Source organism: Salmo salar, chromosome 05 (assembly GCF_965601325.2).
Source record: "Salmo salar chromosome 05, fSalSal1, whole genome shotgun sequence".
Taxonomy (NCBI): Eukaryota; Metazoa; Chordata; class Actinopteri; order Salmoniformes; family Salmonidae; genus Salmo; species Salmo salar.
Genome location: NC_138295.1, coordinates 28,532,046 through 28,548,495, shown reverse-complemented (window position 1 = coordinate 28,548,495; position 16,450 = coordinate 28,532,046). Strand labels below are relative to the sequence as shown.

The 16,450-nt window shown below is 39.3% G+C and overlaps 1 protein-coding gene across 2 annotated transcripts; it reads left to right on the top strand.

Annotated features, from left to right (window-relative positions):
- The first annotated feature begins 4,047 nt into the window (after window positions 1-4,047).
- Window positions 4,048-14,527, top strand: pitx2 (paired-like homeodomain 2). Of its 2 annotated transcripts, XM_014199174.3 has the most exons (4): window positions 4,048-4,385; window positions 7,007-7,075; window positions 11,788-11,990; window positions 13,334-14,527. In XM_014199174.3, exons 2-4 carry the CDS (start codon window positions 7,030-7,032, stop codon window positions 13,895-13,897), a joined length of 813 nt encoding a protein of 270 aa, XP_014054649.1. In that variant the 5' UTR covers window positions 4,048-4,385; window positions 7,007-7,029; the 3' UTR covers window positions 13,898-14,527.
- The last annotated feature ends 1,923 nt before the right edge of the window (window positions 14,528-16,450 follow it).

The following is a 16,450-nucleotide window of genomic DNA, read 5'->3' as shown; positions in this document are numbered from 1 at the left end:
CAAGGCTAGGATAATTACAAAGAAGATAGTATAGGCAAACATCTGAGTACTTTTTAAATATACACTGCATTAGTTGGTAGGCAAGGGGGAGTGCAAGCAACCATGTAAGTCATTATATGTGCCAGCTCTATTAAATTCAAACCACAGACTCATATTTAGCTGGATTGTACTAGTAGCCTAGCCTACTGTCATGCTGCATCTTTTCCCTTTGGGTGTTGAGACACAGCTTGGATATAATAAGGATCAGGCGGAAAGCCATTCAACAAGCTCAAGAGCTATCCAGGAGTCATCCTTTTCATTTGGTTAATTTACAGGCAGCTTTTTATTATTAATTTGACTTAGAATAATGCTGGGCCAGTTGAAATACATGTTTTTTCAATTGAAGAAGTTTGTAGTAGTGAGTTTCTAATCTTTCTCTCTCCCTGTTTCTCTCCCTACCTCTATCTCTTTCTCTCTCTTACTCTCTCTTTCTATTTCTCTCTCTCTCTTCTCCCTCCCTTTCCTCCTCGCTCAAATGTAGCGATGGTAAATTAAGCTGATTTCCAAGCCATTACTTTCTAACATATTAGCAGTACATAAACTGATTTGTTTCAAGATTTGTGGCCTTGGAAACACCATTTGACTCCTAATTTTATTACATGGCCACGGAGTGCTGGCCAGACATTACGTTAAGCGACAATCACATGTGGGTTTGAGGGCTGACGCAGAAAACGAGGCAGACCAGTTTCTCAGGCAGACGTACACTCCTGAGAAATCGACTTCACGTCCACATTACCAAAGCCTGCTACTGAAAGAGAGATTTTATGCTGAATGACAGATTGATAGTGGACCATATGGTGTCATCATGCATAGTGCAGTGTTTTGGGGTGGGAGATGGTATGAGAAATGTACAAGTTCATGTCAACCTGGAATGGAATGTATTGACCGTAGTGATGTAGAGATTTGATTGGTTTGATTGGCACAACGTTCTTCTTTGGGGTATTTTTAGTCCAATTTAACTAGAATTGATTCCTCATGGTCTACGCTGGATTCGACTTTAATGACTAGAAACTGGGATATGAAAAATAATTGGATATGCCAAACTATTTCTCCTACATGTCAGAAGAAATAAAGTGTTCTCGAAATAGACTTATAACACACTGTGTCGGGAGCTTAATATTAATGACACTATGGAGCTGAATAAAGGGAGATGTGTGATACAATGCCAAATAGTTCAACATCTCAACTCTTCTGATTTTGGTGCATGAGTATCAGTGGAGGCTGCTGAGGTGAGGACGGATCACAACAATGGCTGGAATGGAGTCAATGGAGTGGTATCAACCACATGGAAACCATGTCTTTGATGGGGTTGATACCACTCCATTGACTCCATTACAGACATTATTATGAGTCGTGGTGACCTCAGCAGCCTCCACTGATGTAGTACAGGTGAGTGATAATTGAATCAGTGATAAATGATCTGTTACAAATGTGTGCTACACAGTGATCACTCACCCCCTATACCCCCCACCCCACATAACAATCTAGTTATTGGGCTCACAGCAACAAGGCCTATAGAGAGAGAGAGCGAGGACTGTCCTGTTCTGGCACAACACAGTCAATGAAGCATTTGCTAATGTAACATATATCAAATCATAAACAATTTAGGAAGAAAAAGGTAGATGTAGGCTATATCTAATTCCAACAAAGAAAACACTCACATGCATGTGACACAGGTTTTTACAAATTCCATTTGCAATGCAATGTTTATTATACCATATTCACAATTAATAGACTATGGAGTTGATTGATTAGTTCAGCAACTGATAGTCAATCCCATATTATTTGCCCTCTCTTTGGTTATATGGTGGCTGCATTAGGCTACACATTCATATAGTGGAATAAGAAATACATCCATAAACATGAAAGGGAGAGGGTCATGTCTAAAAGTTTAGAGTATGCACAAGTAAAAAGTTGAAAAGTCTAACTGTACTGCTGTCGAAAGCTGAATGTGTGCCAAGTAGATGATGTGCTCGTTAAGAATCAGGAGAGCGCACTTGGTCAGGTCACCTCCTTTCTCACATCACAGCCCCATCAGAAATTCTTTCAAGTGTCCTTCTGCGTCGCCAACGATGACAACAGCGAATCGATAAGTGCTTGAAATGAAAAGAAGCCGTCGGTTTGCCCCCGAGGCAAAAGATTTCATAGCACCAGCAGCAAGCAGTCTTTACTGAACTTCATGCATTCTTTTGCACCTTTCTTCGTGAAAAAGAGAAGGCAGGCTCTCGTTTTTATTCTCCAGATGAAGGTAAGCGCGGTTATAGAACAACGTGACTCTCAAGACGCAGCCTTTCCCCCCCTTCTGATATGACAGGCGGGGTTGGGCGTGATGTACCAAAGGGATGCATGCCAGGTTGATATATTTGATAACAGAGTTGGGGGATTTAGGAGTCCTGCGGCCCACACGGAGATAAAATATAATTGGTGTATATAGGTCATCTTCAGAACATTTTGTGACCTGATATTAAAATAAGGCGTCGCAGAACAGAAAATATAGTCCTATATCTGCATTACAGGTTACCTTGCGCGTGTCTTAATTCATAATAGCCTACGAATGTGCTTGTTATTTAACTAGGCTATAGACATGTGTTATGCCTATGACCGGAAGCAGAGAAAATCAGGGATGCAACTCTCATAAATAAGGGTAATTGATTTCCTGTGTCCATAGATCTAATCCGATTGCCTTACACGCAAATGATAGCACCAGTATAATCATATCTTTACAATAGTTCATTAGACATGCACGTCGAACGCATAATTTACCCACAAGGCTATAAGGCCTACATGTTAGGAAGGTGTTTGAAATAGTATGAGTAATGGTATTCTGCGCGCATCATTAAATTAAAGGGGCAATGTGGTTAAAAACATAAGATATACAAGGCCTTTGTCGTGTGTATGTTTTGCTTCAGTGCCCCTTTGCCGCGAAATTCCCATGTGGTTGTGTGCATTAATTCCTTGTTTAATGAGAGTATGACTAAAAATGTGAAAGAAGGATTAGGCACGTGAAATGTACATCCGGTCTGCTTGGCTCATTTAAGATGTGAAAGGAATATCAGTCTGTATTTTAAGGATCTATAAAGTGCATTTGCATCCCAGCCAGCTGTTCGCTTCTGCAGAAAATATTCGATAAGTCTAACCCAAAACGTGTCAATTAAAATGTAGGCCTACTAACTAGATTTATATAAATGTTTATCTCTGTTACACCAAAAATCTCACACGAAAAATGTTTCACTTTAAACTGCCAAAAACTTTACGTAAATGTTTTCAATTAACATTTAAGACATGGTAATTTACACTGACACTGTAAATCTGTATCAAATGGCAGATATTTGTTTTATCATGATTGGAACCTTCACAATTCTCATATTTGCACCTGCCAACTAAATTCTAGTCTACTTTTATGATTTATTGTTGTGATGCTGGTTAGTAAATGTAATCAATTCATGAATATATAGCTTTAGCGACTGGTTTCTGGTCAATTTCAACATGTATAAGACTCTCTTCCAGCAAATGTCTTGTAGCCTATGTGGGCTGCAAAGAAATGATTGACTTTGAAATAACAGTGATATAAATGAACATAGGCTTCAAATGCCCTAATCTTACTGAGAGATATAAATAGTATATGCTATTTTATACGGGAATTATAGAGTCAAAAAATATGTAGTCATTGGCAATTTGCTTATGCAAACATAGACTGAATTAATTCCATATTTTATATATTATCTTAATTAATGAAGGCCTAAAAACAAGAAAATACAAAGGGTAACCTATTTGTTTTAATGAGGTTTTATGCAATGCTGTTACATTTCGTTTATTTTATTGTATTATTCATTGTGGTTGTGAATTGAGCTTTTCTAAGTTTATACTGTCTTTAACTACACATTGAACGTCGGCGCAGATAAAGACACCCACTGAGGAACACACACTCACACACACCCACGCGCTCTGTCTCAAAACTCAAGAGAGAGAAAAAAATGCGCCACTCTTGGAGTGTCTGTCTGGGGAAAAAAGTTGTTAAGGCTGAGGACGATCCAAGAAGAGAATTATCTACTGAAGTGACAGCGCCTGCTTCACCATTTTTAATCGCACTGTTAGCTAGATGGTTATAAAATCGTATGTGGCATCAGTTTTTATCCAATAAGCGGGAAAGAAAATAAATCTAAGTAGCTCTGAGACTTTTTCCTTCGGGAGGCAGACAGCAACTTTCATATTTTGGACCTGGAACTTCGCTGTCTCCGGTTCTTATCTGAAAGGTGATAAGCGGAACCATCGGTGTGGAATTTACCTCTTAACCTGACAAGAATAAAACAGGAAAGGACGAAAAGCGCTGGCGTCTTCGACCACTGGTAAGTGCTGAGGCTACACTTTGCGGAGATGTGAGTTAATGCAAGTGAAATAATTCGTTCCACCTCGGGTTAGCCTTTTCGGCGTAATCTGGGAAAGTCTGATGTGAATTTCATCAGCACCGCAGTAACATGAAGGGACATGATAAGTGAGTTCGTGGCAGGTTTCACCTTACGAGTCCGCCAGATGATAATAATGTATCGTTAGCACTGAATTGAACATGGAATGGACTGGACTTCATGGTCTTGCGCCTCTAATTAGCCTAATGCAAAAACATGTTTTTCTTTATTTCTTTTTTTATTTTCCTAATGCAGCCAGGCTGGACTGGGATTGTTCGTGGTTTTGAAGGGAATTGTGCAAACTTAAGAAATAAAGAAGCATACATCGAACCTTCAAATATCGCTGCTGATTCAACAATTGGTTGCGGGCTAATGGACTGATTGCACATCAGATGCGTTGCGTATATTGCTGTGATTGCATTCTTAATCTCAAACTGGCCATGTCTTCGATTGAAATAAATATAATATAGGCTATTTATATTATATGTCGATTATAGTAACACCCTCAAAATATTTGACACCAGTAAAAGGCACATTAATTATGATATAGATCATTTAGGCGTATGACTAGGCTAACAACGAATATAGACAGAATGTTATGATTTAGGACTAAAATAATTAGACATTCATGGTGTCACAATACACACATTTAAATTGACCTAATTATTATTATTATTATTATTATTATCAATATTTTTATACGTGGTAATAATATAGTAGGCCTAGTAGTAGTAGCAGTAGCAGTAGCAGTAGAAGTAGTGGTAGTAGTAGTAGTAGCAGTAATAGTAGTAGTAGTAGTAGTAGGCCTAGTAGTAGTAGTAGTAGTAGAACTAGTAGTAGAACTAGTAGTAGTAGCAGCAGCAGCAGCAGCAGCAGTAGTAGTAGTAGTAGTAGAACTAGTAGTAGTAGATGCAGCAGTAGTAGTAGGCCTAGTAGTAGTAGTAGTAGTTGTTGTTGTTGTAGTAGTAGTAGTAGTAGCAATAGCAGTAGTAGTAATAGTAGTAGTAGTAGTGGTAATAGTAGTAGTAGTAGTAATAGTAGTAGTAGTAGCAGCAGCAGTAGTAGCAGTAGTAGGAGTAGTAGTAGTAATAGTAGGATCAGTGGTAATAGTAGCAGCAGTAGTAGTAGTAGTAGCAGTAGTAATCGTAGTAGTAGTTGCAGCAACAGTAGTTGTAGAAGTAGCAGTAGTAATAGTAGTATTAGTAGTTGTTGTAGTGGGCCTAGTAGTAGTACTAGGCCTAGTAGTAGTAGTAGTAGGCCTAGTAGTAGTAGTAGTAGTAGGCCTAGTAGTAGTAGTAGTAGGCCTAGTAGTAGTAGTAGGCCTAGTAGTAGTACAATGGTTATCATAATGAGAGACTTGCAAAGTAATGTATATTATGTATTAACTATGCTTGCAAGTTAAATTGGAGTTAAAATTAACTTCTACAAACAGGTACGTTTACCTCCTAATCGTGCAATATTAATTGAATTATTACTTCTTTTTTTAAGTAACATGAATCTAATTAATATGATCAATTAAATTTCTAATATTTCTCACACAGGCCTGTGTGCATACAAGGCTACTGCTCCTTTTTATGGCCATGTGATTTTATTCGGCCAAAATTTAAACAGGAACTTTCAAATTCAAGTGAATATTTTCGATATTTCTATGTGACTTATTTGAAACGGCTATTGCCCGTCAATGTCATTTCCAACCCAGTTGTAAAGAGAAGGGGCTAAAGGGAGCCTGCTGAAATATGAATGAAACCGTATTACTGTTGCTGATTAGATAACACGAGGGATTTGCAATAACCTTACACCTTTCAACCTGACACCCCATCTTTCATTTTAAGGCGGAATACACGAGAACCTGCTCCACTCAAACAAGGGTTAGCAGGTACACGCCATGGGAAAACTAACCGCAAATTTCTCACCCTTTTCAATAAAATCACAGATGTATGCTATAAAGCAGGTGAGGCGAGTAGCAGAACCGTTCCTCGCAGGCGGGTCCAGAGAGAAAAATAATGAAGGGGAAAAACGGTTAACAGCATGATTGCATGCAAATTTCCCATCTTAAATTATCATAAGCAAACAGTCGGAAGTCTGGTCTAATAAAATCCCATCTGTGTTACTTCATATCGAGTTAGTATAGAGCTGCGATAATGAATTTTGTAATATCCCAACGACAGACATCTCAATCAGCCATTAATCCCGTGATTTTACTGCGGATTCACTCAACTTCCAGCGCCCCAAACTGCTGCATGCTGCCTGGCACAATTTACACCAACCCCGTCACAGAGCAACGTTGCACTGCTTTTCTGTGGGACTGCATGGGCCTCACATTTGAAGAGCAGTTTATGTAATGGGGCCTATTCAAATGTTGGAAACTTGAGGAAAATTGTGTACAGTGCCATATATTAACAATTATGAAAACATATAGGTGAAAATTGTGTTTGGTCCTGTACTACAATTTATTGACTAAATTCATAATAATTGTGTGATTTTTTTGGAGCACACAAGGTAGTGTGTAATCGATGCAACATTTTCAGCATTCTCATAATAAATCCAGTCCCTCTCTTTTCCAGAAGCCGTTCCTCTAATTGCGACAATGGACTCCCACTGCCGCAAACTTGCATCAACTTGTGCACAAATAGGTGAGTATCTATGTGTAACTCTTGGCGCACCATCACCACACTTCAACGTGACATTCTTTTCGCCCACTGCAGAAAACAGATGCAGAGATTATAGCAGCATAATTTCGCGTTTTGTTTCCGTTGCATAGCAGGAAATACGATGCATTTCTCTTCTTTAATTGTCACTTTTTGTCACATAGGCCTACTTCTTCGTTCCCAAAATATCAGAGACCAGTCTAGGCCTAAAGGCGCTTTAGTCCAGTTAATATGGAAAGAGTGGTCTTATACTGTCTTAGAGTGACACCTGGTGGCTGGTTATGGATGTGCAGTAGATTGGGAAAGGCCTAAGCATAAATTCTATCTTCATACACCCAGCTTTTGTTAAACGTGCCAGAGGATACAAATTACACGCAACACTATATATGGACTACTTTTCTTTGGTGTCATGTTGTCTGTTTTCTTCATTTGACGTATTAGGTAATCTAATAGCCGACCCTTGGCCTATGAATGACAGGCTACTTCATTTTATGTATTAAATTAGCCTATAAGGAACTCTTATTTTTAGGAGACTCCCATTGAAACTTACAGTAGCTGTAATTGATATTGCACTCGTGTGGATACCCATGCTGCATTAATGTCTCTTACACCAAGTTGTGGCCCATATCAGTTAGCCTATGCCAAAATATGATGACGCATTTTAAATGCATACACAGAAATATGCACATAAACAAAAACTGCTATTGTCCGTATGAGTATAAGCTGCATTAACGAAAAATACAGTTTATTTCGTCTGGGCCATGTCAATAATGTTGGAGTGGATTTAATTGATTGTGTTTTCAGGGAATGACATACAAGGAATATTGTTTAAGTGTTAAACGAATTACCAGTTTGTCAACTCTTAATTTAGCTAATTTTATTTTCGTTCATGCTATATTGGATCTAATCAAGTGACAAAGCACGCATCATCCCGTGAGCCTACTTTGCTCCATAGCAGCAACTTGAGCAAGGACGGCGTTGTGATCACTCATTGATTAACAATAATAAGATAAATAGAAAACATAATTATTTGAGGTAATGCAATGATGAGCCAACGAGGCTTGCAAATGTAGGCACTGGAGTGAAGAGACACTCGAGCGACCTGATTATTGGCGATCCCCTTTCAACTGTTTTACACCAGCCTTAATATATGCAGGTCTTGATAGATTGACTCCAGGGAAAACTAAATGTATAATGAAAGCTTATTCGTGAGGAGGAATATACTAATGGGGGAATCTGATGTCCCCTTAATCTTATGTAAAAAGCCTTGTCGTCTCCCTTATATTGACTGAATTACTAATTAATGGCCCTCTATGGCGTATCGCGCGCGGTAATCCGCGGAAGAGAGATAAAGCATTCTGAAGGTAAAAAAGAAGAGGAAACCGATAATCCACTGCAAGTCTAGTATTACTTTCAGAAAATAATTGAGCAAACACTTGCTTGCACAGCCTACACAAAACCTTTGGACTGTTCTGCCATTTACATGTTTTTCTTTTGAAATGATTATATATATTTTTTGCCTATTAAAAGACATAAATCAGTCAACATAAATCAATTCTCAGAAACCTCGCCAACATGCAGAATGCAGGTGAATGCTTTAGGCCTATGTCATATTCAAATGAAATGGGTCACCACTTAGATCATGAAGCATTAGACCCCAAATGAACCGCATATCAGGGAGATTTAAACAAATAAAATCCACCTGATATGCCTGACAGGGGCGCACGGATAGGCATTCCCGAGAATCCTCAAATAAACTGAAGAAATAAATGATGAATGGAAGACATGCAGGCTAAATTCACATCTTCAGTCAAGGATTGCATATATTATCGTCCAGCTACATATGTACCTACAGTGGGGTGGCTAAACACACAGCACGAAATGATTTTTTATAAGGAAGGAGGATGGAGGAATAATCATACCCTTGGTTTCGACAGCTCTTGCTACCTTCCTCAATGGTCCACGGGCGGCTCTCCCACAAGAGTGCAAATAAGGTGTATATCAAGGGCTTTCACGGGATTAGCTCAATAACGTATTAGTAGCCCATATCCTGATATCTACGAGAATGGGGTGAAAAGACGCGTGATGGCTAAATATTCAGCAGTTTACATGCCGGCCTATTGCCTTATCAAGAATGCATGCAACAATTCTTTTTTTTTTTATCCACTCAAGTTATGAAGAATTTGTGTGCTATTATTATTATTATTTGTATTATTATTAATAATAAAAGCAATGCATTCATAAATAATAATATATTATCAATTCATATATTATCTGACGTGTGGGGACTGACAACGTTTTCTTCCAAACTATTGTGTATAGTGTTGCATGAATGAAGATTTTAATGCTGTTTGCATTTACAATGTTAACACACAGACCTAAGGGGAAGTATAGTGGTCACATGTAACTACTGTCAAAAGCCTTCTTAGAGAATATCCTCCAAGCATAGGCCATTTATCTGCTAGGATACTGGACATATGTTTACTCTACTTTTACGCGTCATGATCTTGAGGGAATTAGCGAAAATGCAATGGGAAATCAGCTCTAAGTCATTAAAAGTCCTTATACCAAATTCTTAGGCAAATGAGAGTCTTATCAGATTAAAAACCACTACAAGTCGACTCCCTGAGAACCGCTGAGAGGTCCAAACGTACAGGATATCGGCTAAGGACCGAGATAAACTGCGTCATTTTGACGAGATAGAATGAAATGGTTACTTATTGCCTAAACCAAGACCATTTCACTTTTACCCAAATTAGGATAAATGTGTGACTAGATTGTGCCACTTTACTTCTGATGTGGTTGATTTTGCTGGTCATCATTTATCTGGTAGGCCCGAAATGGGCAACAACTTGAAAGTGACAACATCAGTTCTGTGAACTGGGCCCTGCATGGGTTCAGCGCATCACCATATCCCCATCATAGACATACTGTGGCGTTGCACTTGTGCGCCTTGCTTAGAGATAGATGACTGTTAATGGAAAGGTCACTTCATCAGGTCATCTTTATTGCTTCGTTTCTTCAATGGGAAGAAGATAAGATTAGCAAGAACGCAATGAATAGGCCAATTTTTACCAAATAAATGCATCATGCTGTTTGTTTGACCTGATTTTTAGATATGATTGCCTTAGTTGGGTTAGTGTTCAATTCTGAAAAACTGGCATTCGGTTCGTCTTGGATAGGCTACACTACACGGTGCATCCCGTCTCTCTTTACATGCTTTTTTAAAAAGAAAAATAAGCACCGTACTGTACCCCGCTTAAACACATTGGCAGACATCCCTTATTTCTCTGCGCACCGGTTGGCTGGGCAAACCGTCATGTCCACGTTGACGGCCTGTCAAAAAAATGGGAGGGCTCTCGGTGACGTCAAAGGTGTAGGAGAGAGTCACAGTTGGACAGCCAGAGCGCAGCGAACAGCTGAAATGAAGAGTGAGCGGCGTAGTGTGCCTAGCCTCTGGATCTAATATCACCTACCTGCCCTTGTCACTCTGGTACTCCGCACAGCTAGCAGTATCAGCCCGAGATACATATTTGCTCTTCCTTCAATCAAAACGCCGTTGCATTTTCATCCAACGCGAATAATGCTGGGTTTCTTCTAAAGACATTTTAAGCCGTTTAAACAACTTTTTTAAAAACATTAATTTGCCAGAGGAGACGTGTTGCTGTGAATCTTAACACAACTGATTCCCCCTTTTCTCTATCCGTCGGACGTCTCTCTTTTTTTGTTGCTTGCACTGAGGGAACTTACTCCGCCTCTGACAGCGAGTTTTGCGCGCTATCCTATTCATATGAACTCTATGAAGGATCCATTGAATTTGGACCATCATCACCACCACCACCTAACCGGGACTAAACTCTCCTCCACGCACCACACGGCACTAGCAATGGCCTCTAGTCTGCAGCCGTTGCAGCGGTCTGTGGACTCCAAACACCGGTTAGAGGTGCACACAGTATCAGACACCTCCAGTCCGGAGTCCGTAGGTAAGAATCATCCCGTGATGCAGACTACTGTCAGCACATGGCTTTTTGAGGATGGATGGCCGTTTTTCTGATGATAGGAAACATAAGACGTCTCCCTACAGCCTCTCTCAACAAAAGCAGTTTGAGACCGAGGACGTTATTAGTTTATGTATGCAAATAGTTTGGGTATTGAAAATATCAGACAGAGGATCACTCTCTTTTTGACTATGCAGATATTGTGATTGCGCCAGTAATTGATTTATTTGTGTCCATAAGTGTCAGGGAACGTGACGCTGTCGTTACTTTCATATCCACCTTTGACTCCGGTGAAGTTATATTTTTCTCATGTTTCATGTCTTCACGCATATTTTTGTAAGTGTAATAATTGTATAAAACATTTACATTTTTTAAATGTAAACCTATATTCGATTAATTACAAAATCTATAAACGTTTTTAAATACCATTTGTATTGTATTACTGTTGTGCATACTGACATTGTTTGGGAGTCACGTTGTAGGCTTTTTAACAAATTTTCATGTAGCCTACGTGCTTCAAATAAGGAATCGTTACATTATAAGTAGTTTAACCAGGAGAGTAACATTTGATCCAAAGGTTTTAAAATGGGTTCCAATTTTACGAGGATACCTCTTATAATACCACCCAGGATTGGCTACTTCACGCCAGGGACCGACCCGACGATGACTCATGTAGTATTTTGTTTACTGTTTCAACAGAGAAAGACTCAAAGGGCCAGAGCAAAACTGACGACTCTTCAGATGATCCTTCTAAAAAGAAGCGACAGCGGCGACAGAGGACTCACTTCACAAGCCAGCAGCTACAGGAACTGGAGGCCACGTTCCAGAGAAATCGCTATCCGGACATGTCTACAAGAGAGGAGATAGCCGTGTGGACCAACCTCACAGAGGCCCGCGTCAGGGTAAGGCACTTGAGAAAAAACGAACACCATTCATGTGTATAATTTCGGGTTATTTGTGCCACTCATATATGGAGTCGAGGCAAGGATGTCAATTATTACGCAGGGAATTTAGGCACGCATAATTACTCACCTCCAGAACATGTTGTCTTAGGGAAATAAAGTTGCATTCACAATATTATTGGTACATAATAGGCTGCCTGAAAACAAATACTCAGACTGGTTATTCTTTGCAATGATATGACTCACTAATAATGTCACAAAATAGTACGCCAATAATGCATTGTTATTTAGAAAATCTATAATGATAGGCCATCCACCTACTTTACTCATATATTTTCCCCTGTACAACAGTACGATTTTACTGTCAATATCTCTGCAGTGGATAAAATGGAAATGGGTGAAATATAGCATTTCACACATTTACTATATTTAGGCTATAATATCACAGTTTTGTTAGATATCTGACATTGCTGATAACTAGATAATGAGGTTGTTATTAGTTGTTTTAAACAAACAAAGCATAATTACAGGCTAATTAACGTGTTAGCTGTTAGGACTATTGACATTAATGGCTGACAGACACCAATCGTGTTACTATGTTCGTGTGAATGAGGTGCAAAGCTGGTATTTTGCGTTTGTCATTCTCGTGTTGTATAACTAAATCCACTAACGTGTTTGTCTCCGCCTATGGAGGAATACACATCCTCAGACACCACATTAAGATGGTCCAACGACAGTTAGGAACGATGGATGTGTATTGGGATTCTATTGGAATCAACCCAGATTGCTCTGCATGAGAGAAAGTGACTCAATTAGGCCTGGTAGAATTGCAATCCAACATACTATTGTTATCACAAATAGCGTTGCGCTTTTCAAGCAATACTTTTACAATCGTTTTTTTTAAAATGTAAATTAATGAAACGTTTGAGAATAACTCGTTATAGATTTTTGGCATAGCCTGTGTTAACAATAATAATAATTTAGTTGTATATTTATATTATTTTGCAAAGCCTGTGTTAACAACAATAATAATTGAGTTGTATATTTATATTATTTTGCAAATTGGTAAGGTCGAGATTGTCATTTGTGAGAAATTAATTTCATTGGTTTACAGTTGTATGTCCGATTTTGACCTAAGACACACCTGAAGACCACACATGAATACCACATCTGGGTCCTTGCAGACCCATCAATTACATTTTTGTGAATTGCACAGGATAGCCAACAAGTCCTAATATTCTTATGTTGGCCTGTTGGCTATAAAATAAAGCACATGGGGCCGCCTACATATTGCATTAATAGCCTATTATTAAATTCTGAACTCATATTTGTCTTTGTCATAGGTGTGGTTCAAGAACCGGCGAGCAAAATGGAGGAAAAGGGAAAGAAACCAGCAAGCCGAGCTATGCAAGAACGGCTTCGGTCCTCAGTTCAATGGACTTATGCAGCCCTATGAAGACATGTACCCCAGCTACACATACAACAACTGGGCCGCCAAAGGGCTAACTTCGGCCTCCTTGTCCACCAAAAGCTTCCCTTTTTTCAATTCCATGAACGTCAACCCTTTGTCATCGCAGACGATGTTCTCCCCGCCCAACTCCATCTCTTCAATGAGCATGACCTCCAGTATGGTGCCGTCCTCGGTTACTGGCGTGCCCGGTTCGAGCCTCAACAGCCTCAATAATTTAAACAACCTTAGCAACCCCTCTCTGAATTCGGGAGTTCCCACGCCAACCTGCCCGTACGCCCCGCCGACCCCTCCTTATGTGTACAGGGACACTTGTAACTCCAGTCTGGCAAGCCTGAGACTGAAAGCCAAGCAGCACTCGAGTTTTGGATACACCAGTGTTCAGAATCCAGGCTCAAATCTGAGCGCGTGCCAGTACGCCGTGGATAGACCAGTGTAATACCTGAGAATGCACGAGCCCCAGTCAGAGGAACGAGAGACTACTTCTTTTTTTTTCAGAAGGGCACTAGAATACTAAACCCCCGAAACCCGCGATGGAGTTTCAAACTTAAACGGAAGTAATTAGGCTTTTTAAAAAAAAATCCTAATTAGTATTTTGTTCTACACCGGCGAGTGGAGAATGTATGATACTTTACTTTCCACGCTTGTTTATTTTGAGGTTTCTAATTTTGGACGTTAATTGACTGAAAGGTTGTATATATATCGAAATATCATCTCCAGTTTATTGAGGCGAATGCTGTTGCTCTCCAGTTTTCTCAAGGTTCAATTTAACAAAGCATGTGAAAACCCTAAAGGAATAATGTTTTGCTTGCAAACAAGGGAATGTACATACTAAACGCACCAGTTGTGTGTTTCTAACATATTATAAATTTATTATTAAATGTCTGTGTGAATATCGATTTAGAGTAGCAATCTTGCGTATAAAAAGACGCATCAAATGTTCCTGCGAAATTAAATTGGTTTTGCTCTGTGTATACTATTTAGTACGGAATTTTGTTTCGTTTTTTTCAACAAAAAAATAAATAAACTATTGTGTTTTATTTAATGGAAGTAAATATATTGTTCAAAACGTTTTGTTGAGGATTTTTGTGCTGATCCAGGTGTTAGTGTGAGTTTTGTCGAGTCTATAGTGCAGGGAATGACAGTGTGTCTATCGGGGTTCGATTATGCTAGCTACTAGGCCTACTAATCTAAAGCAAAAACAATGGCCCTCTCCAATACACATATGAATCGAGACGCAGGGAGATGCACGGGTGGAGAGGGCGAGATGCCCCGCCAGATTAACTGCTGAATACATGTCTGCTTTTTAGCCAAGGCCCCGGAGTGATCACTGGTGCTTGAAATAACACTGGAATCAACAAACTGGAATTGGACCACACAACAAAGGCCCGAGCTCATTACCTTCTGACACATAATAATCACGAGTGCTATATATAGCCAAACAATGAGCAGCACTGGACGTTTAAGATGCGCCTCTTGATGCAGTGGAAAGTGATCATAGACTTACATAACATTCTATATCGCAAAACATTACCATAATCAATAATGCCAATACAATGTTAGCATCTTGTTTTTATTTTGACTTGTGCAATGTTCTACGAATCTCTCATAAACACAACGATTAACTATTGCAAAACGATTCTCTAGCCTATTGAGAGATTGGCTATATGACAGGCCTATGGCGTCGTGTTCTGGGCGTAGGTGTTCATATTGTAAGTATTTTCACTTTGCTATATTTGTTTTGCAGATCTACAACAATCTGTCTTTTCAATAAGATAACAACACCAATCATAATATCAATAACAATTGGCTAACTATGACTACGATAATAACAATGTTATTCTTGGCTGAATAGTACATTAAACATTTTTAAATGTGGCCTACTATTTTTTCCAGAGAGCCCATGCACCTTCCTTTACGCATTGTGTTGACATGTTCGATCCGGCATTGTAGTTTTGTCTAGACAATCCTGTTTACAATGCGCTGTGGTCCGTTATCAAATGCACCAGTGCGTTTATAGAAAATCAAAACAACTACAAGGCACCGAGAAAATATAATTCACAAGTTTGAACAAACAAAGAGAGGTATGTAGCTCGAGGACGGAGGAGGCTGGGACTTGTGATCTGATGTCAGCGCAGAGCTCGAGATCATTGTAGAGCGCTGATGAAAAATGGAAGAGTTACCACTGTTGGCCACATTGGCTAACAAGAAAAATCCAACCTTCAGCAGATGTCGAGGGAAATAGCCTTCCATTCGAAATCAAATGCACTGTGCAGGGGGATTATTTGAGGTGAGCACTTGTTCATTTGATAATGTGTTATTCATTATGCTCATACAATGTTTGAAACAATAATTTACCTAATTTAGTTGTGCTGTAGCGAAAGTCAATCACTATTTTATTAGTCCATATTAATGCGCGTTGAGGCTCATTAAATATAACATAACATGAAAGAAATACTGGTCAGAATAATTTTTGCCCTTATAGCAGCATCCACCAGCTGGAGCACCTAGGCTACACCAAACAAAACATTTTCCATAAAAAGAGCCCCCCTAAAAATGTTTCCTAAAGACCTGGAGGCAGTACATTTTCAATTTCAGATCCGCTCGAGTTTGATGGAGTCGGTAACATGAAGCAATAATAGGCTGACAAGGATAAGTCTTGCAGCCTGGCGAATATGCAGTCTGCGTCTCAATACACATCCCAATCAACATGTGGGCACAGAGGGCCTGAAGAGACAAGTCTTCAGGGAGACATCTCACTCGCCCAGAAACCGCCCAAGACTCCAGACCTCTCCTTCTGTAAAGCATGGACTACCCGGTAAGAAATATATTTCAATGTTTTCAATAAATTACAAAAATATAACAGGGTTGACAGGCTTATATTTTGGTAATTGACCACAAGTGGTTTGCTCAAACATTTTTATTCGTGACCAAATTATTTCACGTTTTTGAATTTAAAATGACGCAAAATGCTTTTAGCTTTTAAAAATTT

What these genes read in the sequence shown, in the direction of transcription:
- pitx2 (XM_014199174.3), top strand. Translation starts at nt 7,030, where the DNA reads ATGGACTCCCACTGCCGCAAACTTGCATCAACTTGTGCACAAATAG. An exon ending in ATCAACTTGTGCACAAATAG is followed by an intron (nt 7,076 to 11,787) that starts GTGAGTATCTAT and finishes CTGTTTCAACAG; the next exon opens with AGAAAGACTCAAAGGGCCAG. An exon ending in TCACAGAGGCCCGCGTCAGG is followed by an intron (nt 11,991 to 13,333) that starts GTAAGGCACTTG and finishes TCTTTGTCATAG; the next exon opens with GTGTGGTTCAAGAACCGGCG.